A 27,467-nucleotide genomic window follows, 5' to 3' on the forward strand; every position below is an offset into this window, starting at 1 on the left:
CACACTGCCGCTTCACACTGCTGCTTTTGACCCCCAGGATTATCCACGACACTTACCGCTCTCAAATAGTTTATCCTCCCTCGGGAATGTTGCTCCTTTGGATGCTAGGTAAACCCTGGCAAAGAATGCCAGTTTTCCCTTATTTAAAATGTCGCTGGGCGTCTCTGCGATGCTACGGCCTCCTGGGATTGATGACAAACATCTCCCAGGAGGCATAGCGGTCAGTAGATGATGCGCTGAGGCCGCTGGAGCCGCTGCGGCCAGAACAACAAATAGATTATAATCTAACAGTGAGTTTTTTACAAAAAAAAAATGTTATATGCCAAATCTATTTAAAGCGGGGGTTCACCCTATAAAAAATTTCTAACACTACATCCAGCCCAGTTCTGCAAATAAAATTACACTGACCTTTATTTATTTTTTTGCCGTAGATAGCGTTTATCCTTAGAATTTACCGGCGCCGACTAGAGCCGAGCCGACCCGAGCTTCTTTCGGGAAGTCGTGAATTCTAAGAATAAACGCTATCTACGGCGAAAAAAAAAAAGTCAGTGTAATTTTATTTGCAGAACTGGGCTGGATGTGGTGTTAGAAATTTTTTATAGGGTGAACCCCCGCTTTAAGGAGACAGAACTTCAGGGGATGAAGCTAAGTAGTCAAAAAGGGTGGAGCTCCACTTTAAGTTACCCACTCCCAAGTCAATTCTGGACAAGCTACCATGCGATTTAGGAATGCAGGTAATTTGCTTGACACTAGGGTTTTGATGGGGCCAGATATCCACCCAGCCCACCTCTTGCAACCACCTGGCCAAGGGGATAACCCTGGAGAGGGCAGAGGTGCCAGGGGCCGGGTGTCTATCCAAAATAGGATCTAGACAACAATTAAAATCCCCAATGACAAGCGGTGGGACGTCCAGCCTGCCATCCATGTAGAAAATCAGGCACCAAATGACCACTGCCGTAAATGGAGGAGGAATGTATACACAAGCCAGGATACGTTGGTGCACCTAAGCGACAGTGAATATGGAGTGATATGTTTTTTTAACCCAGTTGTACTGTACACATCTCACGGTCTCCTCAGTCAAGTGTGTTTCCTGAAAACAAAACCCCCCCCATGGTGAAATTTTTTAAGGCACATAAGTATCATCATTCTTTTAAGAGGTGGGTGGAGCCCCCTCACATTCCAGGATACTATAGGAATCAACGCCATTCAGTAGGGTGAGTCATCGTTATAATCTGGTGTGTCGATGGCAGTCCAAAATACCATCTGGAAAGTCCAGAGTGTTTCTCGCATCTTCTATATTGTCCAACCAAATCTTCTTCTGTGATAACAGCGCTGAGAAAACGCCAGCTGAAGAAAAAGAAAAGATGTTTTACAAACTGCAAACCAAACTAACCATTCTTTGTCCTGCTCCACCAACAGAACAGAGCAGACCGTTGTAACTGCAGTCAATAGCTTAAGCTCAAATAAAGTCAAAGATTGTAAATCCACAGTATGATTTCTTAAACTATCATTTTGATCTGCTGAATTATGTCCCCCAGCCAGAAGTTTTCTGTAAAGCAAGTGTAGAGATTTCCCTCCATTATAGTAGGCAGTGAAGATGGGTCATAACTTGGGTTCCAGCAGAGTCCTGGGGATCTGATGTCAATCCTCCTGCCCCTTTTTGCCCACATTGTTTAGGTGCATGCTCATTGCAGTCCAGCCAGTTGGAGGCATCTTTGGCCGATTAAAAAAAAAAATTGCGCCTGGCCTCAGTCACCCGTAGTTTACCAGGATACAGCATAGCATATGAAAACTGTAGAAGCTTAAGTCTGCGTTTCAGAATTTGTCCCTGCGCCACCTTACCTCCGCCAAGAAGTCGGGATAAAAGGACACCCTGGTGCCATTGTGCTGTATGTTTGCACGTTCCCTTGCCTTTCACAGCACTGTTTCTCTGTCACTGTAGTGAAGCAAATTCGCCAGCATGGGCCTGGGTGGCCCCCCAGGTTGGGGCAGGCGAGAGGGCACGCTATGGGCTTGTTCCACTGCATAAAGGTGAGAAAAAACATTCTTGCCAAATGTATCAAGCAACCAAATGCTGTAGTGCATCTTACACCCTTTCGGTGAGTCCTACTATGCGAATGTTATTGCTTCTGAGATGACTCTCCAAATCTTGGGCTCTATCATTCGCTTCTTTTGCTATTTGGTATGCTGAGTTGGTATCCCTTGCTATGGGGGGTATTTGATCCTCAATTTTACGTATTTGATCATCAATTTCACTCACTCTGCTTTCCACAGCTGTGGTGCGCTTCCGGATTTTTTGCAAGTCCTGTTGCAGCAGCGACACTTCCCGCATGCCCCCAAATTGCTCCTTCATAGTGTTCACTTAAGCATTGCATATATTAAAATGCCCGAGAATGTCTGAAAGAGTGGGCAGAGCTGGATCATTTGTGTCTGGGTCATTCTGGGCCAAGGCTAGAGACTCGGTCTGATCCGTCTCCTCATCCTCACTAAGTGCAGTTAAGATGGCCACCTGTGCATGTGTCCCAGATAGGTCTGGCTCTGTAGTGATTGTCCAGCTTTGTGAGCTCGTTCATCTTCTGGGTATAATACACCATATAACTAGGGACCTCCTTAACCTGTGTCTTCGTTTGCTTTTGCACTTTGGGTCCCAGATCTTTCATTCTGTCTGTGCCTCATGGAGTCCCCTTCAGTGTGATCACGGCTTCGCCCTCTTGGATTTTGGGACCTATTTTCAAACTGTCCTTTTTGGGTCATTCCTCTGCAGAGGGGCCAGTGGGGGTTCCACAGAGGTCCCAGGATCAGTGGCAAGCTGCATATAGCAGAGACATACCATTATCTGGGCTGGGGGAGGATCGGTAACAGGTCAATCTTGGGAGCTGTGTGCTCTCACATGCCGGTCCAGGCCACACCCCTCCCCCCCCCCCCCCCAGACCTCTTTTTAATTTAGTGAGGTCCATTCGAGCAGGTGAGAAGACACTCATAGGTGGGGTGAAGGTTACTGTGGCGATCATAGGCGATTACTGAAGAGTCTTTGGTGTATAGGACTGCAACCTTTTTTATTTATGGACTGTATATATGTTTAAAAGAAAAGATGGACTTGCGTAAATTTATTATATATGTATGATTTTTACTCTGTTTTTTTATTTATTTTTTATTTGAATGCACTATATTGAAGGAGAGCGCTACTTCTTTTTTTTTTTTTTGTGTGACAAAATGGCTTCTAAACTGGCAACATGATGATTCTATAAAAATGTATTTTCTGAAAGTTCCACAAGTGTCTTCTGCGTGGTTCTTACTATTTGGATACTAAAGCCTAGCGTATCCTTCATGTTTTTTTTACTTTGGTTTGTGAGAGAGAAAAAAAAGCAGAAGAGGCTATAGGTGATTAAAGCAGAGTTTATCAAAACTAAAGCAGACAGAATCTGGAGCAGATGTTCATGGCAGCTGATTTGCTCTTATCTTCCATTGTAAAAGCTTATTTTTTTAATGACAATTAGAGGTCGGCCGATATTTGGCCGTTTTTATGAAATCGGCATCAGCCGATTATTGTGAAAAAATCGGCCGATTCCCGGCTATAACAATAAACGGCCACCTGCCCTGCAGTACTGACCAGTGCTCCCACAGCATGTATTCCTGAATCCTCCACCCACACGGCCACTATAGAAGGGAAGGAGAGATTTCACTGGCATCGCATTGTACCCCCGAACCCCGCCCCCACCGTTGGTGTGCTGAATTAGAGAGAGAGAGAAACAATCATTGGCCCATTACAAGCATCTGCCGCCTGACTTGGTAACTCCCCCCAGCAGGAGATCGTGGCCAGCACTAGCTCTGTCCTCCTTTCCTGCTGAGGCGAAGCCTGTTGGCTGCTTGTATTACACTCTTGTTCAATGATTAGCTGGTCATCTCATCAGCATGCACCTAGCCTATCAGGTGTATGCAGATGGATACCAGCATGTATGGAGGGTAAGTTGCCAAAATTGTGTGCTACTGTACTTTAATGTCTTTTTTAAAGTGAAACCTGGCTGATGCTGGCATTGAGAAAATGGATGAGGATGACTCTGGGTGTATATCAGAGTTACATTGTGGAGATCCCCTTCACAATGTAACTCTCATCCTTATTCATTTTCAAAATTGAAGAGAAAAAGCTGGGACAGCCGCACTCCAAAAACGTTCCTTTTAATAAAACTGGTCACAAAAGTAACATGCCACAGCAAAAAATTAGGACAGAAGCCGACGCGTTTCGCACTGTGCTTCAGTGTTTATTCATTTTCACAATGCATTGCAAATCAATCATCTTCATTACCACAATGCAGCACCACCCACGCCTAGCACCACCCATCTCTCTCCACAACGCAGCACTATCCATCCCTCTCCACAACGCAGCACAACCCACACCTAGCACCACCCATCCCTCTCCACAACGCAGCACCACCCACGCCTAGCGCCACCCATCCCTCTCCACAACGCAGCACCACCCATCCCTCTCCACAACGCAGTACCACCCGTGCCGAGCACCACCCGTCCCTCTCCACAGCGCCGCCTCACCCACGCCTAGCAAAAATTAAAAAATCGGCCCAAAATATCGGCCGCAAAAATCAGCATTATATATCGGCCATCGGCCGCCCTGATTTCTAAATATCGGCATCGGCCATAGAAAAACCCATATCGGTCGACCTCTAATGAAAATAACAGCTGCTAAAGAGGAGGCACTCATGCACCCTCCCATGCCGGACTGTGTGTGTTTGACAGTGTGGCTCAACCACGCTACAGATTCTGGTTGCTCCAGTTTTAATGTAACCTTTCAGAGCATCTAAATAGAGGTGTAAGCTGTGACAGAGGTAGCTATCATGCCTTTTTTATGTATCGTCTTCGATTTTAGTTAGGAAACCCCTTCGGGCAAAGGATGGCTGAAGAAAAACTTTTTACAAAATTAATTTGTTGCAATGCATTGTTTTTGTTGTAGGAACATTGTCCATTGGCTTGGGGCAATATAAACTTGTTTGATTATACAGACACGCTAGTTTCTGGAAAAATGGCCTTGAACTTGTGGCCAGTGCCTCATGGACTGGAAGATCTGCTAAACCCTATTGGTGTTACAGGGTCCAACCCAAACAAGGTAAAATATTGCTGCTATGCTACATTAAAGAGACTGACCTTGGGGAAATAAATGAGCATTATCACGTAATGATAAACCAATGATGTACCTACAGTGAGGGGGGGGGAAAGTATTCGATTCCCTGCTGATTTTGTACGTTTGCCCACTGACAAATGATCAGTTTATAATTTTAATGGTAGGTTTATTTTACCGATGAAAGACAAATTAACGAAAAAAATATCCAGAGAAACGCATTTCAAAAAAGTTATAAAATTATGTGCTTTTAATGAGTGAAATAAGTATTTGATCCCCTATCGGCAAGATTTCTGGCTCCCAGGTGTCTTCTATACAGGTAACAAGCTGAGATTCGGAGCAGTCTCCTAAAGGGAGTGCTCCTAATCTCAGCTTGTTACCTGTATAAAAGACCCCTGTCCACAGAAACAATCAATTAGATTCTAATCTCTCCACCATGGCCAAGACCAAAGCTGTCCAAGGATGTAACTTTTTTTTAAATGTGTTTTTCTGGATATTTTTGTTCTGTCATTCACTGTTAAAATATACCCTTAAAATTATAGACTGATTGTTTCTTTGTCAGTCGGCAAACATACAAAATCAACAGGGGATCAAATACTTATTTTTTTTCCTCACTGTACATGCTTTTGTTTCATCCAAATTCATCTCCAGTACTCCTTGGAACCCAGAAACCCAGGGAAAATGTATGTAAACAACTCGGGCGCAACTCCCTTTTTTTCCTGTATTTAAAATATGTATGATGCCATTGCTGGCCTGTTTCTAAAAATGCTTATTGCCTGGGTATCAGGCTAATTAAATTAGGTGTTGAGTCATTGACTGCAAAAACATGTGCAGAGTGGAAGATTTGACTTCATGGGCTGCATACTTGTTCCAGGTCGGTGGCTAAACATGTTAAATTCACAGATTAATATGACATCCAGGTGACTAGTATATTCAGCATGTCAGCAGTGTTAAGCTACATATTTCTGTCAGCAGAACTAAATTTAGATAAGTCGAAGGTAATGGTGCTGCTGTACCATGGTAAGGTTGGTTTGATTACTTTTAAACATGTACTTTTCTTTGCAGTACTATTTTACTTTTACGTTTGGGTCTGTTTTATCAAACTTTGTTTTTTATTCATTGCTTTTTATTTGTATTTATTTTTTTAGGAAACACCTTGCTTGGAGCTTGAATTTGATTGTTTCAGCAGCCCCGTTAAATTCCCTGATATGCCAACAATAGAAGATCATGCAAATAAAGTTTTGGAAAGAGAAATGGGCTACAATTACAGCCATTCTGGACTGGTAAATATGTGATTTTGTTAAACTAACCGCATGTGAATCACATGGTCTCAAATCGCACTAAATATTTGCATATAGCAATTTCGGAAACCACACAGCAATCGAATCTCATGGTCGTTTTGTACCATGCAGTCAGGTGCTATCTGATGCCAGCAAACACTGTTTGGGGGTGTCATTAAGATTGCATTGACACCTGCTGCAGGTTGCAAGGGAGAGCGATTTGAATGCAGTACAGGAAACGCCACGATTTGTGGGTGCACGTCTCTTCTAAAGATAATAAAATCTGCCTGTTTTGCAATTTTGGATTTTTATATATTTAGTTCGACCCCTTTTTACACTTGGTAGCTTTGCAGGCGCTATAACGCTAAAAATAGTGCCTGCAAAGCGACCTGAAAAGCTGCTGCTGTCTCTCCAGTGTGAAAGCCCCGAGGGCTTTCACACTGGAGCGGTGCGCTAGCTGAGCAGTACTTATATCCCATATGTGAATCACCCTTGTAGGTGTAAAAGGAGCTGGTGAGTGGGGACCCTTGAGGGGGAGCACGAAAAGTCATCTGGATATTCTGGCAAGCACTGGGCACTTTGGATTGTCTTTGGAACTTTTTTGCAATTGTCTCAGCACATATGCACTTTTATGTTGGAATCTTCACTTTAATATTTATATGAACTTTTTGCGGGTTATTTGGCATTTATTATTGGTTATTTTATACATTACATTCTCACTTGTGTTTTATATATGATGTATTGGGGAACTCCAATGCTGGAATAACTGGGATTCACTATATTCCCAGTTACTGAGTTGCCATACACGCCCAGGTTCACTACTGACCACGGGGTTAACAGTACACATTTGGTTATGTTTTGGTGTTATTTTTATGCCATTCTGTGTTAAAGTGGATGTAAACCAAGGAAATAAATAAAAACATTTCAGATGTCGCAATGTACAGTATAGGATTTCCTATCATCTGTGCCCAGTCTTGCCACACAGTTAATCCAGCTCTGAGCAATACTCTTTTATTGTTCAGTGAAATTTTGCACTTGCAGAGAAAAACCTTAGTGCGTTCTGCCCCCTTGCAATGAGTGACAGGTTATTTACATATCTCATGCACTAGACTGGAGACGGGCCTTATTTTTAAATTCCCACCCCCACTCCTTTTCTGAAGTCATGTGGTTACTTTTCTGGATTTTGACTGGATGTTGGTGATCATTAGGGGTGCAACGGATCAAAAAACTCACGGATCGGATCGATCCTTGGATCAGGAGTCATGGATTGGATCATTTTCGGATCAACACAAAACGGAGCTCATGTGCTTAAATACAGTATTTTGAAATCTAACAGACTGTTTAATGTTAATTTTTAAAAGCCACAGCAAACCTGCTGACCTCACATGGTTGCTAATGTGACAGAACACCTCTGATTTTCACTTTTAATTTAACATTTAAACAGTCCGTCCAGATTTACAAATACTGTATTTAAGCAAATCAGCTCCGTTTTGTGTTGAAATGACTGCATCCCACAATCCACTGTGCCCCCAGCCCCCCACTCATCACGTAATGTCCACCACCATCACTGTTCCAGTGCAACATTGCCCCCACATAGTAATAATAGCCAGTAGTTTAACATTGCCCCCACATCACAATAGTAATAATAGCCAGTAGTACTAGTATAACATTTCCCCCACATATTAGTAATAATAGCCATTACCATTAGTTAGCCAGTAGTTTTAGCATAATAAAAGCCAGTCCAAAAATGATCCAACTCACTGTACTGCAGAATAGATCGCTTTGCCGCCGGGTGTACCAAGATGGCCGACCGCTCCGGAGCTAGGCCAAAGCCGCGGCCTTTCCTAAGGCCGCAGCGTCGGTGCATTCCGCGGATCGCAATCTGTGCCGATCCGTACAGGCCGACCCGTACGGATCGCGGATCGGTCATGATCTGTTGCACCCCTAGTGATCATAGCAGAATTTTATGTAAGGAATACACAGGAAAAAATGCAGGAGTGTAGAGGAGGGCGGGGAGTCTACTGACATCACGACTCCACCCACAGAGCTCCAAACAGATCCACCCACAGAATCTGCAGTTTTTCAGTTCTTATAACAGACAGAGGGGAGACATTTGACAGGTAAGGATACATGCAGGAGGCATGTATATCCTTATAGATCAGCACTATGGCAGTAGTTTAGAAAGGATGAGAGTGGGTTAACATCCACTTTAAATATATGTTAACAGGTGGATCATCAGTTAATGTTCCACTGCACTGGTTTTAGGTTACTATGCGGTACACATTTGCACAGTTCACGTCGGTGGTTTAGATCCACCATATGAAGAGTGATTTGCTCTATCACTCTTCAGGTTTTTTTTGGTAGCACCACTTACCCCACACTTCTTATATGAAAACCAATCGCTGCCTTTGAGGTGCGCTGTCCTGTAGATCCCCCGCCGCGCGTGGGTCCCGGTGGTAGTGTGTTTTGCACTGCGTCACTGTGTGTTTTTTTTTTTTGTTTTTTTTTTGTTTTTCTGCTGCACGGTGGCCATTTTCCCTTGACTTTATGCTTGTGTATGGCGGCCATTTTCTTGTAGCTGCGTGCCTTTTTACTCTATGGGTGGGCCGCTGGGCTGCCATTTTCTTGTGGGTCGTGTGCTTTTGGTATTGTTTACTAATACGGTGGCCATTTTCCCGGTGTCTGCACGCTTTTGGTACAGTTTATGGTGGCCATTTTTCCAGAGTTTGCGCGCTTTTCTCTGCAGGGCGGCCCTTCGGAGGCCATGTTTTTGGTGACAGGGTCAGCGTTCTGGGCAGTGCAATACAGCCGGTTTCCTTTCCTACTATATCTCGGACACGTGCTCCAGGGGATATCCTTCTGACAGGGCGGTCAGTGCTGGGCAGCTTTTCTTTCTTCCCCACCAGGGTGGTGAGTCCTCTTGGTTGGCTGCGGTGTGTGGGAGGAAAAAGGGGGGTAAAAAGTGCCCCCCACCATCTTCTGGGGAGTTATCTGATTCAGATTCGGGCCCGGTTACCAGCCCAGGTTTTGAGGTGTCCGAGGTTATGGACCACGAACCTATGGACAGTGGGGAGGACTCCGTGTCCAGGTCGGTACATGATAGGGCACTGGTTGGAGCACTGATCACCGCGGTGCGTGATACCCTTAAATTGGTGGATAAATCATTCTCATCTGCAGAGGTGTCGGTCCCTTTTGGGTTCCGCAAGCCTGCCCGCACTGAGGTGGTGTTTCCTTGTGTGCCTTACTTAGATAAGCTTTTGTACAAGGAATGGGATCGCCCGCAGAGAACCTTCTCGGTTCTGAAATGTATTGTGGTACGTTATCCCTTTTTGAGGAAGATTTTCTGAAAAAATGGACCTCTTCCCCGGTTGTGGACCCTCCGGTGTCCAGACTAAACAAAGTTACCACGCTCCCAGTGGAAGGTGCGCCTGCTTTTAAGGACCCTGCGGATCGGAGAGCTGAGGCAGTGGCTTGCTCTCTGTTCACTGTAGTGGGGTCAGCAGTGCGTCCAGCTATCGCTGGTGCCTTAGTAGCCCAGACGCTTAGAGTGGGCTAAGATGCTGCACCATGAGTTGAAGGAACACCAGGCTTCTCCGACCTGTGTGGACCTGGCTGACCAATTGGTACAGGGCCTCAAGTTTGTGTGTGTGAGTCCGCTTTGGATATCATTCCGTTGCTGTCCAGAGCCTCGGTCTCTGCAGTGGTTCTGCGTCGCCTGATTTGGCTAAGAAGGCCTTGCTTGATTTGCCTTTCAAGGGAGAACGGCTCTTCGGAGCCTCCCTGGACGACGACATAAAGGATGCCACGGGCAGTAAGAGTACTCTGTTTCCGCAATCCAGAAAGGGTAAAGAGCCACGCCGTAGGCATGGGCTATCCTTCTCCACTCATAAGTGGCTTTTTCATCCACCAGGAGCTGCGGGTAAGAGCTCCCAGACCGACAAGGCTCCTGCTGAGGGACAGAAGCGTCCCTGGTTTCGCAAGCCCAACAAACCTGCGACCGCATGAAGGTTCGCCCCGCCCAACACAAGGGTAGGGGGTCGCCTTTGTACATTCACGGCTCGGTGGTCTTCGCTACCTTCCGACCAGTGGGTTTGCAAAGTAGTTTCCTCAGGGTACAAGATAGAGTTCCTCTCCTACCCTCCAAACAGGTTTTTTCCCTCGAACCTTCAGCTCCCCCGCCTCTTTGGGCAGCCCTGTTTGGGGCCCTGTCGGAACTGCTGGCACAGGGAGTGACTGTGCCCGTGCCCCAGCTGGAAAGGTTTGTGGTCCCAAAGAAGGAAGGAAGGGGTCCGTCCAATCCTGGACCTCAAGGCTCTGAACTGCTTTGTCAAATTCTAGGATGGAATTTGTGCGCTCGGTGGTGGCTGCACTACCAAACCCGGGAGATTTCCTGGCTTCCTTGGATATCAAGGACGCGTACTTGCATGTCCCCATATTTGTCAGACATCAAAGGTTCCTCCGCTTTGCAGTTGGGGACGACCACTATCAATTTGTGGCTCTTCCCTTTTTGCTTGGCCTCATCGCCAAGGGTATTTACCAAGGTTCTCGCCCCGGTCCTAGCTTTGTTGAGACAGCGAGGTATTGCTATAGTAGGCTACCAGGACGACCTTCTTCTGAGAGCTGCTTCAAGCTCAGAATTAGAGGTGGATGTGGCGATTTTTCATCCCGACCCTCCGATTTCGACTCGATGGCCATGTTGGTGGCCCCGTGGGGGCAGTATTGGCTGATTTACGCCTTTCCCCCACTGAAACTACTGCATTGTCTGCTTCGCAGTGTGCAGACCGAGGGAATCCTGATAATTCCAATTGCTCCGGATTGGCCTCGCTGACTTTAACGGCATGGCTATTGGAAGCCAGACGTCAACATCCGGCTTACTCCCCCGTTGAAGTCCATTAGCGACGAAACGATCGTAGGGTGCCGTGACGTCATCGCGTTCCGTCCTGAACGCCGGCTGTGTTTTCCTGACCGAGTAGCGAGAAGCATCGGAACAAGAGATCGGAGACGTTTTGCTATCCATGCTGTATTTATATTGCCTAATTGTAAGTGCAATTTTTATTAAACCCTCTTTTATTTTTAAACGTTATACGCTATGAGAGGTCCTTCTTCTCTTTTTTTTGGTTTATGACTCTTCGGATTGTATGCTGAGCTATACCGTGGTTATCTTGACGGCTAAGGTATTGGGAGACCAGACTTCCCACAGGCCCTATTAGACTGATGCAAAACAGTCTTTTCATCTGGTAAGCAGGCAATCTTATCCTTCCTCACGGGTGTATTGGTGACAGCTTACCTCACATCAATCAAGAGTCTTTCACATTGTCTGCACAATCCACTTCTCTTTCACAAGGAAAATTACTGGATAGAGTCATATGAACTTTGTTTCGTGGCTTTTTAAGACTTTTTCTTCATATATCCATCTGCATTTTTATGTTTTTTCCTATTCTGGTTATATTTTCAGTTTATTCCAGAATGACTTTTTTTGTTTATTATTAATTTATATGAGCACAATATCACTCACTAGCGCTGCACTGTTTTTTTCTTTTTTATGTTACCAAGTTGTTGTACACAATTTAGTGCTAGCAGCTATTTACATTTATAATTCAATATTTAATTTAGCGCAGCGTCAACCTTTTGGTTTTTGTTTATTTCTATTGGAAGCCAGGTATTGAGGGACCGCAGCCTGTCTGATGCGGTCATTGCTACCATGTTGAGAGCACGAAAATCTTCCTCTAGGAAGATTTATCATATTAAGGCCTACATCTGTGTGAGGAGCTAAAGTGGCAACCTCGGGTGTACTCGGTCTCCAGAATTCTACTGTTTTAACAAAGTGGTGTGGACCAAAGACTTGCTTTGAGTACTATTAAAGGGGCAGATTTCTGCCCTGGCCGTCTTTTTTTTCAACAGCATTTGGCGGTGCATTCCCTGGTGAGTATGTTTTATACAGGAGGTTCGACATGTGGTCCCCCCGGTACGACCGCCTTTGCCTCCATGGAACTTGATCCTCCTTGGTGCTTCAGAAACCACCGTTTGAAAATATCAGGGAGATTCCTTTTGTTGACACTCTCTCTCCAAAAGGTGGCCTTTTTGGTGGCCATTACGTCAGTGAGACGGGTTTCTGAGCTGGCGGCCTTGTCTTGCAAGGCTCCTTATCTGATCCTACACAAGGATAAGGTGGTGCTACGCCCGCAGCCTTCGTTTCTTCCTAAGGTCGTTTTGGCTTTTCATCTCAATGAGGACAATGTACTTCCGTCCTCGTGCCCTTGACCTTCGCATCCCAAAGTGGCTGCTTTGCATTCTTTGGACGTGGTCCGTGCTCTGCGGGTGTACCTGTCCGCTACAGCTTTGTTCCCGGAAGTCGGACTTGCTGTTTGTCTTGGTGACTGGTCCCGAGTATGGCGGTCTCATTGAACACTATCTCTAGATGGATTAGGAGGATGTTAAGGAGCTCTGGTTATGTTTGGGGGTGAAGTTTGTTTTTGGTTGCTGTTCCCACCCCTCGTTTTTTTGGCACTGCTTGGGGACGTCCCTATTCAGTGATTCTGTGTCCGTCCATTAACGCAAGAGAAAATAGGATTTTTGTACTCACCGTAAAATCCTTTTCTCTGTAGTTTTCTCTGTTTGTACTGCTTTTTGATGAACTGAGGCTGCTGTGTGCAGGAAGTGGGGTTATACCTAGAGGGACCGCCCTAGTCCTCTCCTGATAGACGAGAAATACCCTATTGTTCAGTGATTCTGCTGTGTCCGTCCATGAACTACAGTGAAAAGGATTTTACGGTAAAAATCCTATGACCTTATTTTAAAAAATATATATATATATATATATATATATATATATATATTTTTTCATTTACATTGCAAAAAAAAAAATTCCAGTGGTGATCAAATACCACCAAAATAAATCTCTTATTTGTTTGAAAAAAAGGATGTAAATTTTGTTTGGGCATAGTGTTGCATGGCCACGCAAATACCAGTTAAAGTCGCGCAGTGCCAAATTGCAAAAAATACTTTGGTCAGGAAGGGGGTGAAACCTTCCAGAGCTGAAGTAGTTAAAGTAAAACAAATATTGTCTGTTGTCATGACTGAAAACAATGCTGTTAACCCTTCATAAAAGATTAATAATGTAATTTTTAGTTGATGTGTGCGTTTTTGTTTTTTTTTCTTTACAGACTAGTAGAATAGCAAGAGATAATGAAGTCCGAGAAAGTGATAAAGAGCAACTCAAAGCCATTTCTGCCCGGGACCCTCTCTCTGAAATTACTGAGCAAGAAAAGGAGTTTCTCTGGAGCCACAGGTACCACTCATTTGACCTAACTGCTTTAGGTTTCTTACAAGCAAGCCTTAAAAAGAGCATTCCCCACTATTCCTTAGTGTGCTCGATTTAGATCATTGGCAACCCCCCCCCCCCCCTCCGAAAAAACTGTATTACTTTTTGAGCCTGACTGCATTACAGTAGTAATAAAGGAAGCTTTGATTTGTCTTTAGGGTTTATTCACACAAGAGCTCAGGCTTTGAAAATCTGAAATCCAATGTAATTCACATGTTTCCCCCTTGTCTGCCTGAAGTATTGTCTAAAACGCTCATTCACTACATACCCCCCGCCCTGCATATTTCCTACACATCACTCTCTGTTTTAAGTGCTGGTGACACACAATATCAGGCAGATTCTCCAATCAGAATTATTTTTATCAGCCACGGAGGCACTTCCTTTTGAAAGAGGGATGACAGTTGGACAAAGTATAAGATAAATGGGGCCTCTGTGGTGTTTTCGGAAGGAAGAAATCTAAAGAATTTTATGTGTAAAATGGCTGACTGGTTTACTTTTAACAGGTGTTCATTTCTTGTTCTAGTTTTATCTAATGACTTTGTCTTGTTCCTTATTTAATTTTGAAGGCATTATTGTCTGAATACCCCTGATATCCTCCCTAAGCTGCTTCTAGCTGTGAAATGGAACTGCAGAGATGATGTTGCACAGGTACAGTACAAAGATGATGATGACAATCTTGTTGCACCAGGTGTTTGACATATTCAGTTTTCTTTCTGTATGTGTATTTAAAGTAGTTTGTTGGCTAGCATGTCAAAAATTCAGTTATGGTTGGTGATGGTTTTTTATTTTACTGTGACTATAATACAGTATTTGTGTCTTTCATATATACTTTTATATGAGAAATGCCATATCTTAATTGTACAGTCCAGAACCCTGGTAGAGTATAAGCACTATGTGTTGTATGCTTGTATCTTCAGGTGACTGAATGCTGGTCGCTGTCCTTTAGAGCATATGCCCCATAAGTGCCTCCCCCTATAACCATACCCCAATCTGTAAGTCCTCGGTTTTGCGCTGGTGTCTGGAGGTGATGGATTTTTTTTCCTCCATGGAGAAAATCACCCCAAGGCTTAACTAGTTTATTTTTACTTTTACTATTTTATTTTCAAATTCTTCAATCAACGCTCACTGGCCTCTAATGCCAACATAGAAGAAGTGTATACGGATCAGCGCAACCTTGGTAAAACCTTTTGGGAGCCTTACCTGGACCTACTGTTAGGATAACCTGTAATGTTGCTTTGGGCACTGGCTCCTGCATGGGCACTCACATTGGCCCTTGGTGCAACACATTGAGTTAGCCACAGGGTGCTATACAGGTCCAGAGCTGTGATCCATCACTATGCAACTCCATTCCTGAAGACCCTTTTGGGGGTATTCCCACTGTGATGGATGAAGCCTTGACTTTACATAAAGTACAGTGTTGTGGATAGGTAAGACAGGATCACCCTTTATCTCTGACCATTACGGTAAAAACAGGGCTATGTTTGGAATGTATTCACATTTTCAAACTAGGCGCTAAAACTCAACCACTCTCGGGTGAACACCCAGGTGCTACACCACACTACTGGTAACACACTTTCAGAGCATTTATAAGGTACTCGGTGCTTCCTCCTGCTCCTTTGCCACGAGGATCCAATACATGGCGGTTTGCACCTGGGTTACTGCGTACTCCTTCCAGACATGCTTGCCCTATTTGGAAGGAACTCTGGTTCTTGCTGTATTTTCAGCTTCCATAGAAAATGTTATGTTTTGCTGTGACATTGTGCTGACAATGAAACGGTTCATTGGCCGTCTCTAAAAAATAGATCAGTTGCTTGGCTCTGTCTGTAGCATACTGTGGAAAAAGTGTAGCGCTAGAAATTATTGAATTTCAATGAAAAATTCGTAAATAAATAAACAAAATACATATACAACACCACAAGTGAAAATGGATAGTGTTGCCACTAATTACAGTCCATAAACCTCCAATAAATGGATAATAGTGACAAAATCTGGACAATGCCAGAAAGATTGAAGTGAATAGAAATGTTCATAAAGGAAAAGTTCATATATGAGAAATGCAGTGCCTAGGTGAATAAACACAATCCAACGGTGATTTCTAGATGGGAGATCCACTACCACTTATGATAGGGGGCTTTTCGAATAGATTGGACCCAGAAGGGCATATACCCACTAGGCCAATCAAGCTTGTAAATAGGATCCACTTTAGAGGATATACCACAGATGTCTCAAAGCCAGTAATCATTGATAAGACCTCAGGCAGGGAAATCCAGGGGTTCACAGCAGGTGATGATTTACAGCAAATCCCAGAGACGGCACATCAGATATCCCAATGTAAAAGAAAAAATTGGAGTGCACATAGCATAATTCCATATAAATAACACAAAATGTATTAAAGAAAGAAACTCACATATTGCAGTGATAAAACGAGCTCATAAAATCAGGGTAGCAATGACGACAGCAGTCCTTCCCGACATGTTTTGTTACAATAGTACTTCATCTGTAGCATAGCCTGCTTTCCTTCTTACTTGTTTGAGAAGGTATTCCAGGCAGAAATCAAAATGACATGTAGTAAAGCAGGCATTATCTACTGTATACATGTATAAGGCCTCGTACACACGACCGAGGAACTCGTCTGAAAAGACACATCGTTTTCCTCGACGAGTTTCTTGTTAGGCTTGTCGAGGAACTCGACAAGCTTGCTTTGCGTACACACGGTCAAGACAAAATCTCCTCGTTCTCAAACGCGGTGGCGTACAACCCATACAATGGCAGGGGAAGTTCGATTCCACTGGCACAACCCTTGGGGCAGCTTTTGCTAATCTCATGTTACTGCGTGTTAAGTAAAAGTTTGGTAAGAGATGATTTGCATTTGTCTGTTACAGCGTGAAAAATGTGTTCTCTCCATTACAAACGCTACTTTTACCGAAGGTGCGCTCCCATCTCATACTTTATTCTGAGCATACGCGGGTTTCTTGGCATACACACACTCGCGTTTCTCGTCGAAAACCAGCTGAGGAAGTCCCGCCTACGGGACGTAACGCGTACGAAGGGGAGGAGTAGCGCACGGACGTCACCCTCGATCATCGCTGCTGTGTTTGGCATCTGCTGTACATGCTGTTTTGCTTGCACTCGGCCTTGAGTGATTTTAAATGTAAGTGTACCATTTTTTCCTTATTAAATTCACCGGTACATACAGAGAGCACTTAGATCTTTGTGTTTTTCTTTTATGGTGATCTGCGGATATCTATGTGATATGGTGATAAAGCTGGAGGCTGGTCCTGACTGAGATTTGGATGCTGATATGCTTTGTGACTCTATATGGGTCGAAGCAATGAGGTGAGAGTCCATCTTTACCTTGGTGGTGGATTTTCCTCTGGTGCCTCCTCTTCACTCTCACCCCTGCCGGATTTGTTTGCTTTTATTTAAGGACATTATATTATACACTTGGACATTATTGTTATTTACTTTATTTACTTGTAATTTTGCGCTGCACTTTTCTTCTTTTTTACGACAAGGAACACGACGAGGAAATTGAGACTCCCGTCGAGGAAAAAGAACTTGTTCTCTTTTTTTCCTTGTCGAGTTCCTCGACAGTTTCCTCGATGAGAAACGTACACACGACCGTTTTCCTCTGCAAAAAAGCTCTCCCACTAAGTTTCTTGATGGATTCTATCGAGGAAAACGGCCGTGTGTACGAGGCCTAACTTCTATTGGAAAAAAACACTGGATTATTGCTATTTTATAGTCTGTAGTCTGCTGTGATTAGCTAACAGGCTTGTATGGCAGTGGCTTGACTGTCCTAACCTGCTGCATACCCAGAGTCCATCTCACGGTATATCCCAAAGCTAATGATTTTTTGACTGTAGCTACATTTTATTTTTTTCTGCTCTGTTTCCCCAATCTATAATTGATCCAGTTGTGGTGAGATTGCCAATCTACTGAGAATGTAAGTTAGGCTGACAGTGACTCGATTCAAATTATATCTTGCAGACTAGAAAGCTTTAATCTAAAAACTTGTGCAGATCATAACAGATGAGCAGGCCATTTCCACCATTTAAGTCCTTGCCAAGCAGCGACTATGATGCGTTCAGGCAGACCTTGGCCTACCCAAAAACAGCCTAATTTAGGCTGTTCCAACACATTGGAATTCAACACTTCACATGCTGCAAAGAATGCTGGAATAAAAGCGAGCTCTGAGCATCTATTCAGGCAAACATGGAGGATATCGTTGTCCAACTGCTGATCAGTGGGACATTGTAGCCAATATCATTGAGGCCCTCCTCCCCATAGAGGAAGTGACGCTAGAGGTGAATCATTACGACTTATCTGTCTCCTCTCTCTTCCCATGTGTGAGAGTGCTGAAGATGCTTCTTCAAGAGAATGGGAGGACCCAACACATGTGGCATTAAAACATTCAGGCAGGTCATGAGGGACAGCCTCACCAAACGCTTTGAGAAGCATGAAGAGAATGAAAATGTTGTACTGGCATGTCTTTTGGATCCTCGATACAAGAATCAAGCTTTCCCTTTTGATGTATTAGCCAAGGTAAAATGATCGCTTACAGAAGATCAACGCGAGCTGCTGGATGTTCCTGCAGAAAGGTCAAGTTTGGAAGAGCAGGTTGCTTTTCTGGAAGAGCAGCATGCTGCAAAAACATCAGATATCGAGCAGAAGAATATCTTTATCGTGGTTGAATTGATGCCATGTTTAGCGTGTTATTGGGGCCTCATGTGGAGGATTATTCTGAATGTGCATCAATAATCAGCCTGGATCATGAACTTTATCTCTATTTGAAGGAACCAGTAATTGACAGAAGAAGTGGTGGAAAGAAAATAAGTCGCGCAACAAAAGACTTGCCTGTCATGCTAGATGATACCTCTCTGCTCATCCTTCTGTACCAAGTGAGCATGTTTTCGGTGAAGTGGCAGCAATATATGAAAAAAAAACAAAACCCGTTTTAACATGCTCAAATGTTATGTTTTCTGCACTATATTGTTCTACTTAACTGGGAGTTTTGAAGAAAGTGTAGTGTGAGTGTGTCCTGTCCACTGTCTAGCTTTTTGCAATTTAATCGGTGCAATGCAGTAACAGTTCTACTGTTTCTATGTTTTGGGAAGCCATTTTAAGAAGTTATTGTTTTTAAAGCACTTTTACACAGGCGTTTACTTTTTGACCCCATTCATCATGTATTTGATTTTCTCCCATGAGTTTTCATGCAGGTATGGTGTGACGAACAAGCCCTTAATGTTTATTAAAAATTAAACATTAACCTGTTCAGTTTATACCAGATTTGTGCATAAAATTGGTGGTCTTTTTGAAAAGTTTAAATGTACAATATATCGGCAAATAATATTGGCTATCGGTGGGAGAGGTGGCTGAAATATTGGTATCGTATCGGCAGCGAAAAACAATATCGGTCGATCCCTAGTCGCCACATCAGCTCTAACAGCGGGGGAGGTCCTTTCTTCCTCATCAATGGAGAGTTATCAAAACAGATGCAAGTCTCTCAGACTAGGAAGGAGTGTTCAATCCCTAACTGTCAAACAAGTTTACTGGGGGAAAACAAGATCCTCATCTTGAAGCTCAGCAGTCCAGTTGACCCTGTTGCACAGAAATCTCCTTTCTAAAAGGACACCTAATCGGGGTGCAGTCAGACAATGCCACAGCTGTGGCCTACATCAACCATCAAGGGGGCGCCAGGCATCTGGCTACCTTTTTGAAGGAAGCAAACAGGATGATCTCATGGACAGAAACTCATTGTCCAGCGATCTCTGTTTGAATACCAGAAGTGCATATCTTAAAAGCAGATTACAACCGCCATTCACACATGTGTTTGCTATTCGGTATGCCAAAATTAGAGATTCCGGATTTGGGTGTCCTAGCCTCCAGAATAAACAAACTACCTATGTTTTCAGTCAAAACCAGGGATGTCTCAAGCATCAGATGTCTTAAAAATTCCCTGGTCTCAGTTCAGGTCAATTTATGCTTTCCCAGTGTAAATTCTCCATCTGCTCCAGAAAATAGAGCAAAAGGAAAACTGTGATCCTAATTGCACCAAACTGGCCCAGAAGAAACTGGTACACAGACATACTCTAGACAGACTTCTAGCAAACAACCTCAGTTTTTTTCCCAAGAAGCCAATTGCTATCTCAAGGTCCTCCTATTATTTTTTTGTTTTTTTTGTTTTTATTTTAGTTTTTTTTGTTTTTGGTCCTCCTATTCTATCCTGCTTCTTACTCTCTGGCTTTAATTGCATGGCTGTTGAAAACACAGCTCCTAGCTCATAGAAGGGTTCTAAATCTGTTATTCCTACCATAGTAAAAGCAAGGAAAGCCTCTGCCATGAAGATCTACAACATTGTATTGTCATACCTGGAAATATTTATTTTTATGTTTTGCCTGGTATGAACACCGGAATCGCAAAAGAAGAAACCAGAGCTAAACCGCATGTAGTGTAGTATAAGATATACTATAGTGTAGCAAAAAAATTTAAACCGCAGAGGTGATCAAATACCACAAAAAAAAGCTCTATTTGTGGGGAAAAAAGGAGGTCAATTTTGTTTCGGAGCCACGTCGCACGCCCACTCAAAGTTAAAGCGTTGCAGTGCCGAATCACAAAAAGTGGCCCGATCTTTAGGCAGCAATGAAGTGGTAAACAACAAATTTCAGAAAGAGGCTCGGTCCTTAAGTAGTTAAGAAGTAAAACCACTTTGAGATAGGTCTAAGGTACACATTAGGGGTACCCTGTCTCGTGATCTTAACTTCAATCTTTCTACACTTATTATCATTACTAGGTACAGTCTCAACAATGAGTCCCAACTGGCCATTCATTTCTGTGAACCTGAGCGTCTTTTAGTAGAACGACATCTCCGATTTGCAGGTTAGGCTTTTCAACTTGCCATTCTCTGCGTAACTGGTGCATCACCAGGTACTCTTGTTTACATCTTTTCCAGAAGATGTCTGCAAGACCCTGAACTTGCTTCCCTTGCTTGGTGTATAGGTCTTTGAGACCAAAGTTTCCTGTGGGAGCGAACACTATTTTTAATCTTCTGAGTCAAAAGCATTGCTGGGGTCAAGACTGCTGGCATTTCTGGATCTCTTGACACTGGAACTAAAGGTCGAGCGTTCATGATGTCCATGACTTCAGCCATAAGTGTGGTGAGAACTTCATGTGTAAGGGGAGTAAAGCCAACCTTCAGAAACATGGCATCCAGAATGTGACAAGCCACTCCAATCATCCTCTCCCAGGCTCCTCCCATATGTGACGCATGAGGATTGAAGGTCCAAGTGCATCTTTTGATCTTGAAGAGATCAGTGTCTTCTGTAATGATCTTCAACTCCTTACAGGCCCCAATAAAGTTTGTGCCGTGATCTAAGCAAAGTTGCTTCACAGGTCCTCGGGTAGAGAAAAATCTTCTCAGAGTTGAGGTAGACAGACTCGATCACTTCAATGTGTACTGCTCTAGTACTCATGCAAGAGAACAGAACAGCCCATGTTTACATTCTGCACTGCTTCCTCTGGTCTGGCGAGAAGATATATTACAGGGACCAAAGATATAGCCAGGCCAACATGAGTGAATGGCGGGTATGAAGCCAGTCTATCTGCAGATAAGTCTGACATCTTTTGATCTTTAAGTTTCCCTCTAATTTTCCTGCAGATTACACATCTGTGGATTACACTGGAGGCTAGTCTTTTACTTCCTATGATCCATAATCCAGCTGACCGGACTGCTCCCTCAGTGAAGTGGCGACCCTAATGTGCAACTTGCTCATGATAGTGTCTTACTAACAGAAATTAAACGTGATGATTCTTGGGCATGATAAAGGGGCGTTTCTCTTTGACGGTCATATTAACTGCTGACAAGCGACCTCCAATTCTTATCGCTCCATCTTCATCAAATATAGGGTTCAGTTTTTTTAGTGGACTGTGTTTGGAGATCTTTTCTCCTTCTTTTTTTTTTTTAAGAAGGCACTTGATTTCTTCTTTAAATAATTCATGCTGAGCACATCTGATGATGATTTTGGCTTACATAAGATAATTGATATTACACTTGCCAGTGTTGGTAGCTCTGCAAAAGGATTTGGCTAGGTGAAAAAGCTTTTCTTATTGCTCGAATGAGTGACTTCCAGCTGGAAAATCTTTCAAACCTGTGTGTGCCAAGATTGCCTCTAGTAGTTATGGTACTGAACGCTGTAACTTGTTCCCTTACTTCTTTGTCGTCATCTGGTTCTACAAGTTTAAAGGTCTCTAACTGGGTGGTCTCTTCGGTTTCTGATTTAGTCAAAAAAGATGGACCTGAGATCCTTTGCAACCTTACGTTTAGATTCTGCTAACATCTCTTGTTCTTTTCAGAATGTTCGTATCCTCATCGTTGCTGGAGAAAGAAGCGAGTCCATCATGCACATAAAAATGTTCTCATGACGAGCTTTTGGCCACCTGTGACATGTTCTTCTTTACCTTCCTGAGCTTCTTGTCTTGGGTTGTAGATAAGTACAACTGAAGAGGGGCTGTTCCCGAACACGTGTACCTTCATCCTGTATTCTGTGCCATTTTGGTTGAAGTCATTATCTTCATACCACAAGAACCTCAGGTAGTCTCTGTGATCTTTGCGGACAAGGAAATGGTAGAACATTTGTTGTACATCTGCTTTTACTGCAACAAGTTTTTTTCGGAATCTAATGAGGACTCCAAGGAGTGTATTATTCAGGTCGGGTCCACTTAGGAGGACATCGTTTAGAGAGATGCCTTCATTCTTTGCACTGGAGTCAAATACTACTTGTATCTGGTTTCTGAGGATGATACACTCCAAATATTGGTAAGTTCCAACATTCTTGTTTTTTCTTCCAATGGTGGTGCTTTTTCAGCTTGACCGCTGTCGAAGATCTTCTGTATGAAATCATGGAAGTGTTCCTTAATTTATGGCTTTCTGTCCAGAGTGTGACGCAATGACGTGAGGTGCTTCGCTGCTTGTCCTTTGTTAGGAAGCTGATGTTGGGGTTAACGGAAAGGTAGCGGAGCTACCCAGCTGTTTGACTCGTCCATGAAGACTTCTCCGTAAATGATCCCAAGACAGAGGCTATCTTCAACAGATGATGCTGGTTTGTCATCATATTGCATTCTTTCGAACACCTTGCATCCTAGCTCGTCTGTATCTTCAGCTGAGGCTATAGCATCCATGCAGCTCTTAACTCTCTGCCATTGTATTTTGTTGACTAGTCTCTCTTTTATCTGTATCCTGTTGGTACAGGGGCTAAGGCGTGATGTGCGGCCATTCTGCAACATGTTTGTTTTGTAGACATTCACTTTTGCTGGCTTGTGAGCTCCGTCCAGACATACATCACCAATGATGACCCATCCAAGGTCAAGACATTGTGCAAATGGTGCATTATGTGGCCCATTCGACTGACCTTGTGCACTCTCAGTATATGTCTTCCTAGTAGATGGATAATTGCTGCATCAGGGTCGAGTGCTGCGATCGTGTCTGTTATTTGTGTCAGATGAGGGTAATGATGTGCCATTTCAAGTGTGGGGATCTCTGATCTATCTCTGATATATCATCGAATGACTCAATGATGTAGTTGCTTGCTCTCCTCCCTGATGTCTTCAAAGTGATCAGAATATACTTTCTCTGTCATTGAAGAGGTCAAAGAACTCTGTACTTGCCAGAGATCGGTTACTTTGTTTGTGTAAAGCCTCATACACATGATCAGACTTTTCTGTGGATTTTGCTCCGAAGGGCGTTGTCCGTGAACTTGGTATGCATACACACGGCACTGCATGGTTTTTCTGCTCTTTATCGCCACCCTTTGGGCAACTTGTGCAATTGTTGTCTGATCTTTAACATTGGTTCTGAGCATGCGTGTTTTTACTTTGGACTTTAGTCCAATGGACTTGTGTACACACAATCGGATTAGCCGATGTAGGACATTTGTTGCCGGAAAGTTTGTCTGTTCACACAGCGAACATTTGTCCGATGAAAAAGCTTGTCCGATGGAGCGTAGACCCGGTCGGAATGTCTGCAAAAACTGATCCTTCTGAGGTTTGTTGTCAAAAAGTCCAATTGTGTGTACGGGAGTTTAGGCAGCATACATTCTGATTGCCCTCTCTCTGAGGCCTGCAGGATACTTTACGTTGACTAAACATATTTTGGAGCATGAACTAGAGTTAAATGTCTCTGTGCACTTTGAGGTTATTGCTGGTGTTGCACTCTTTTTGCTCCCCACCGTGATTTTCTTGGGTTGCCAGATTTTCTGTTCTCCATGGTGCTGGTCCTGGGTGTAGCGGAGACGGATGTTTGTCATCATTGCATTTGTTGCATCGTATTGCTTTCACACAGTCTTTTGCAAGATGTTGACTTGAATCAAAGCATCTGAAACCAATGCGCTTGTCCTTAAGATAAGACTTGTGCTCCTCTATTGTCTTGCTTCTGAAACTGAAACATTTTCTCAGTGGATGAGGCTTGTTATGTAGTGGACACTAATTGTCTAGACCCTTAATTTTCATTCCTGAGCTTTTATCCTGGTTGGCTTCAAACTCAGACAGTGTCTTTTATATACAGACACTGTTGATCTGCATTCGTTCTTGTGCGCTAACGTTTTTTTTTTACGGAGTTCAAGCTTCCCATGTGCAAAAAGGCGAAGCATGGGTCATTTGTGCATTTTAGCTTGATTCACAATGAACTTTGCGAGGAAGGAGAAAGGTGGAAAGGCCACCCGATGATCTTCTTTGTATTTTGATGCTTGCGTGATCCATTTTTCTTGTAAATTGTAAGGAAGCTTCTCGATTTATCGAGTTGATTCCAATGTGCTGTATCCAAATATGAGAGGCCTGGCAGGTATCCACTTACTTTTAGAGCTGGAGGTGGCAAAAGTATGTCTCCATAATTTTCCATTTTCTTCAGAAGTGCATCTTCAATTAATTTAGGTCACCCATAGCAGTCTTCCAATCTCTGCCATAGCATTGTAAGCCCTGCCGTCACATCATGAACATGTACGGACCTGATTCTTTTGGCTTGCTCAGAAGATTCTGGTCCGACATTTGGAGAGTAGGTCAAGTATTTCTGTCTGTCAGCTTTGTCTTTGGGTGCTGCTTGGAAAAGACGACTTGTAGGCCCAAATGTTTTCTGGACGGTCGTCAAACTTCGAGACCAGAGCTCTCCATTTTATGGCGTATCAAGTCTGTGGCTCCTGCAGCCTCAGGTGAGCATTTTCTGGGAACAAACACAGGGCATGTTTGTGGCTGAGACAGTGGGGGTGCTTGGTTAAATCCACTCTGTTCGTGTGGTTGTTCTCCCTTTGCTGCAAGTCTTTCTGCTATAGGCCAGATTTATTTTTTCCCAAGAAGGGATTACATTACCATTCGTTTGGTCTCTGAGTGCGTAACCACTTGACTTTTCGTATTAAAGTTCTGGTTCAGTCTTGTAGCATTGAGTGATATCAAAGTTGTCTATTACTAGTGGGACCTTTGATGATTTTGATGCATCATTGGACTGTTGATCAGTGCACATGGTCGCATTCAATTGTACATGCTCACAGGTGCATTGGATTGCTCTAAAAAGTGTCATCTGGGTTTCTATCAGTGTTCTCTGTACTGTTCTAAAGCTCTCATGAGAACCTCGGCTTCAGCGAACGCTGCTGAAGCAGTTTTTTTCTTGCTTGAGAATATGTAAAGATGTTTTCACCTCAGCTTTTCAGCTTTACTTTTAGCTTTAATCGTACAATATTCTTCATTTATGCAGCCCTGTTCTCTTATTTCAGCTTCACGTATTGCATAGGAAGCCAGTGCACGTGCAGCTTCTGCTTTTGCATGGGCCCTGGTGGCTGCAGCACTGGTGGACGACAGGTTAGAGCAGCTTGAATGTCTTGAGCTAGTGTGCTTGTACCTGGCAGCTTCAGCACTAGCTAATGTCTGATCCGATTTGACTAGAGACTCTAGAGCTTGCGTAGTGTGACCTAGTCCTTGGCATACTGTATTTGCTTTTCTCTGCTTGTGTATGCTGAGGGATGGCTGATGTAGTATCCTGGCCTGTGTGCTGCATGATGAAACGGATAACTTTTCTGTAATGACTGTGGTTGTAGAGGTTAGCTGATGATTGGAATGAATCCACTCTTCCTTAGACTAGCCCGTTGTGTTAAGACTTTTTAGGCCTCATGCACACGAGACGCTGGTAAACGCATGTTCAGAGGCAGTTTGACAGCTGTTTCAACTGTCCCTGAACACATTCAATGTTATCCTATGTGTCCATGCACACAGTCTCGTTTTATTGCCATTATTGCCTCGTTTTTCCAGAAGCAAAAGAAAATGGGTTCAGACGCAAACGTTTTCCACGTTTCAGACGCAAAATGCGACAAAACGCAGTACCAGCGTTTTGCCGCGATTTTGTTTATAGGCGTTTTTAAGGGTGACTTTTTTTTTTTTTTTTTTTTACATTAGAAATCTCAAAAATGATGGCAAATTATGAAAAACCATTAAAAAAAAACGAATTGCTTGCATTGCATTGTGGACAATCCACAACTTGTGGCAGGTGATGTGGCCAGTGGACATTCCACAACTTGTGGCAGGTGATGTGACAAGGAACGTGGCCAGTGGATAATCCACAACTTGTGGCAAGTGGACAATCCACAACTTGTGGCAGGTGATGTGGCCAGTGAACAATCCACAACTTGTGGCAAGTAACGTGGCCAGGTGACGTGGCCAATCCACAACTTGTGGCAAGTAGACAATCCGCAGCTTGTGGCAAGTGACACGCTAAATACAAGTACACTCCTGCTCTCTCAGCTGCTACTCACTCTGGTTTCACAAAATGGCTGAAATGGTTAAATAATACTGTTTTTTTGAGCTTAGGGAGGGTCTTATGATGTTTCTTAACTAAACGCTTCTAAACGCAAACGCGGTAAAACGCCACGAAACTTGCGCCAAAACAGGCATTTTTAAACGCCGCTTTTAGCCTTTAAAAACGTGTGTTTAGCAGAGTTTGCACTGGCGTCCCGTGTGCATGGGGCCTTACTGTTCTGCCCTCACAATGTGTTTGAAGTACAAGGTTTGACAGACGGCTAACAACTCCCCAATAAAGACTGAGGCTGAAGGGTTAACAGTTGTAATCTATACTGAGAATTCATTTATTTTTTGTTTGTAAAACTGCAAAACACAAATTATAAAAGTATGCATTGGCATTAAACATTACTAAAAATGCAAGTAGTGTCAGGCATGCTCCATTACTGTAAGGCAGTGCTTCTCAAATAGTGGGGCGCGCCCCCCAGGGGGGGCCCGAGGCTCCATAAAGGGGGGCTCGTTTCGGACCGCGGCGATCGCGCCATTTAGTATCCGCTTCTGTCCCCAGCCTCCTCCGCTAGTTAGAGGAGCGGGAGGCGGGACATTTTTGAACTGGGGGACGGGACCAGAGAGGTAGCAGCCTGTCCTGTTGGACGGCAGGTGATTGGCTGCTAGGAGGCGGTCCTAGCAGCCAATCACCAGTTCGCCCATAAGTCTCCCCGCCCAGTGCTGCTGTGGCTTCACTTGACGAATGTCCCGCCTCCTGCTCTCCACGCTGAAAAGTTACAGGTAGGGGTGGAGAGGGAAAGGAGGAAAAATATATGGAGATGTTAAGGACGAGGAGTGGGGGCTGTGCTGTGGGGGGGAAAAGGGGGGTTATGTGATGGGGGAAACTGTGTGCAGGATATGTGATGGGGGTCATCTAAAGGGGGCAATACTGTGTGGGGGGATATGTGATGGGGCAATA

At 43.8% G+C, this 27,467-nt stretch overlaps 1 protein-coding gene across 2 annotated transcripts in view; it reads left to right on the plus strand.

Moving 5' to 3' along the window:
* Positions 1-27,467, plus strand: part of PIK3CA (phosphatidylinositol-4,5-bisphosphate 3-kinase catalytic subunit alpha) — a 115,691-nt gene that overhangs the window by 48,112 nt on the left and 40,112 nt on the right. For both annotated transcript variants that reach the window (XM_040349408.1, XM_040349409.1), the window contains exons 8-11: positions 4,964-5,116; positions 6,277-6,411; positions 13,572-13,696; positions 14,296-14,377. In XM_040349408.1, coding sequence (XP_040205342.1) covers positions 4,964-5,116; positions 6,277-6,411; positions 13,572-13,696; positions 14,296-14,377 — 495 coding nt within the window. The remainder of the gene's footprint in view (positions 1-4,963; positions 5,117-6,276; positions 6,412-13,571; positions 13,697-14,295; positions 14,378-27,467) is intronic.

Source organism: Rana temporaria, chromosome 4, assembly GCF_905171775.1.
Source record: "Rana temporaria chromosome 4, aRanTem1.1, whole genome shotgun sequence".
NCBI classification, from domain to species: Eukaryota; Metazoa; Chordata; class Amphibia; order Anura; family Ranidae; genus Rana; species Rana temporaria.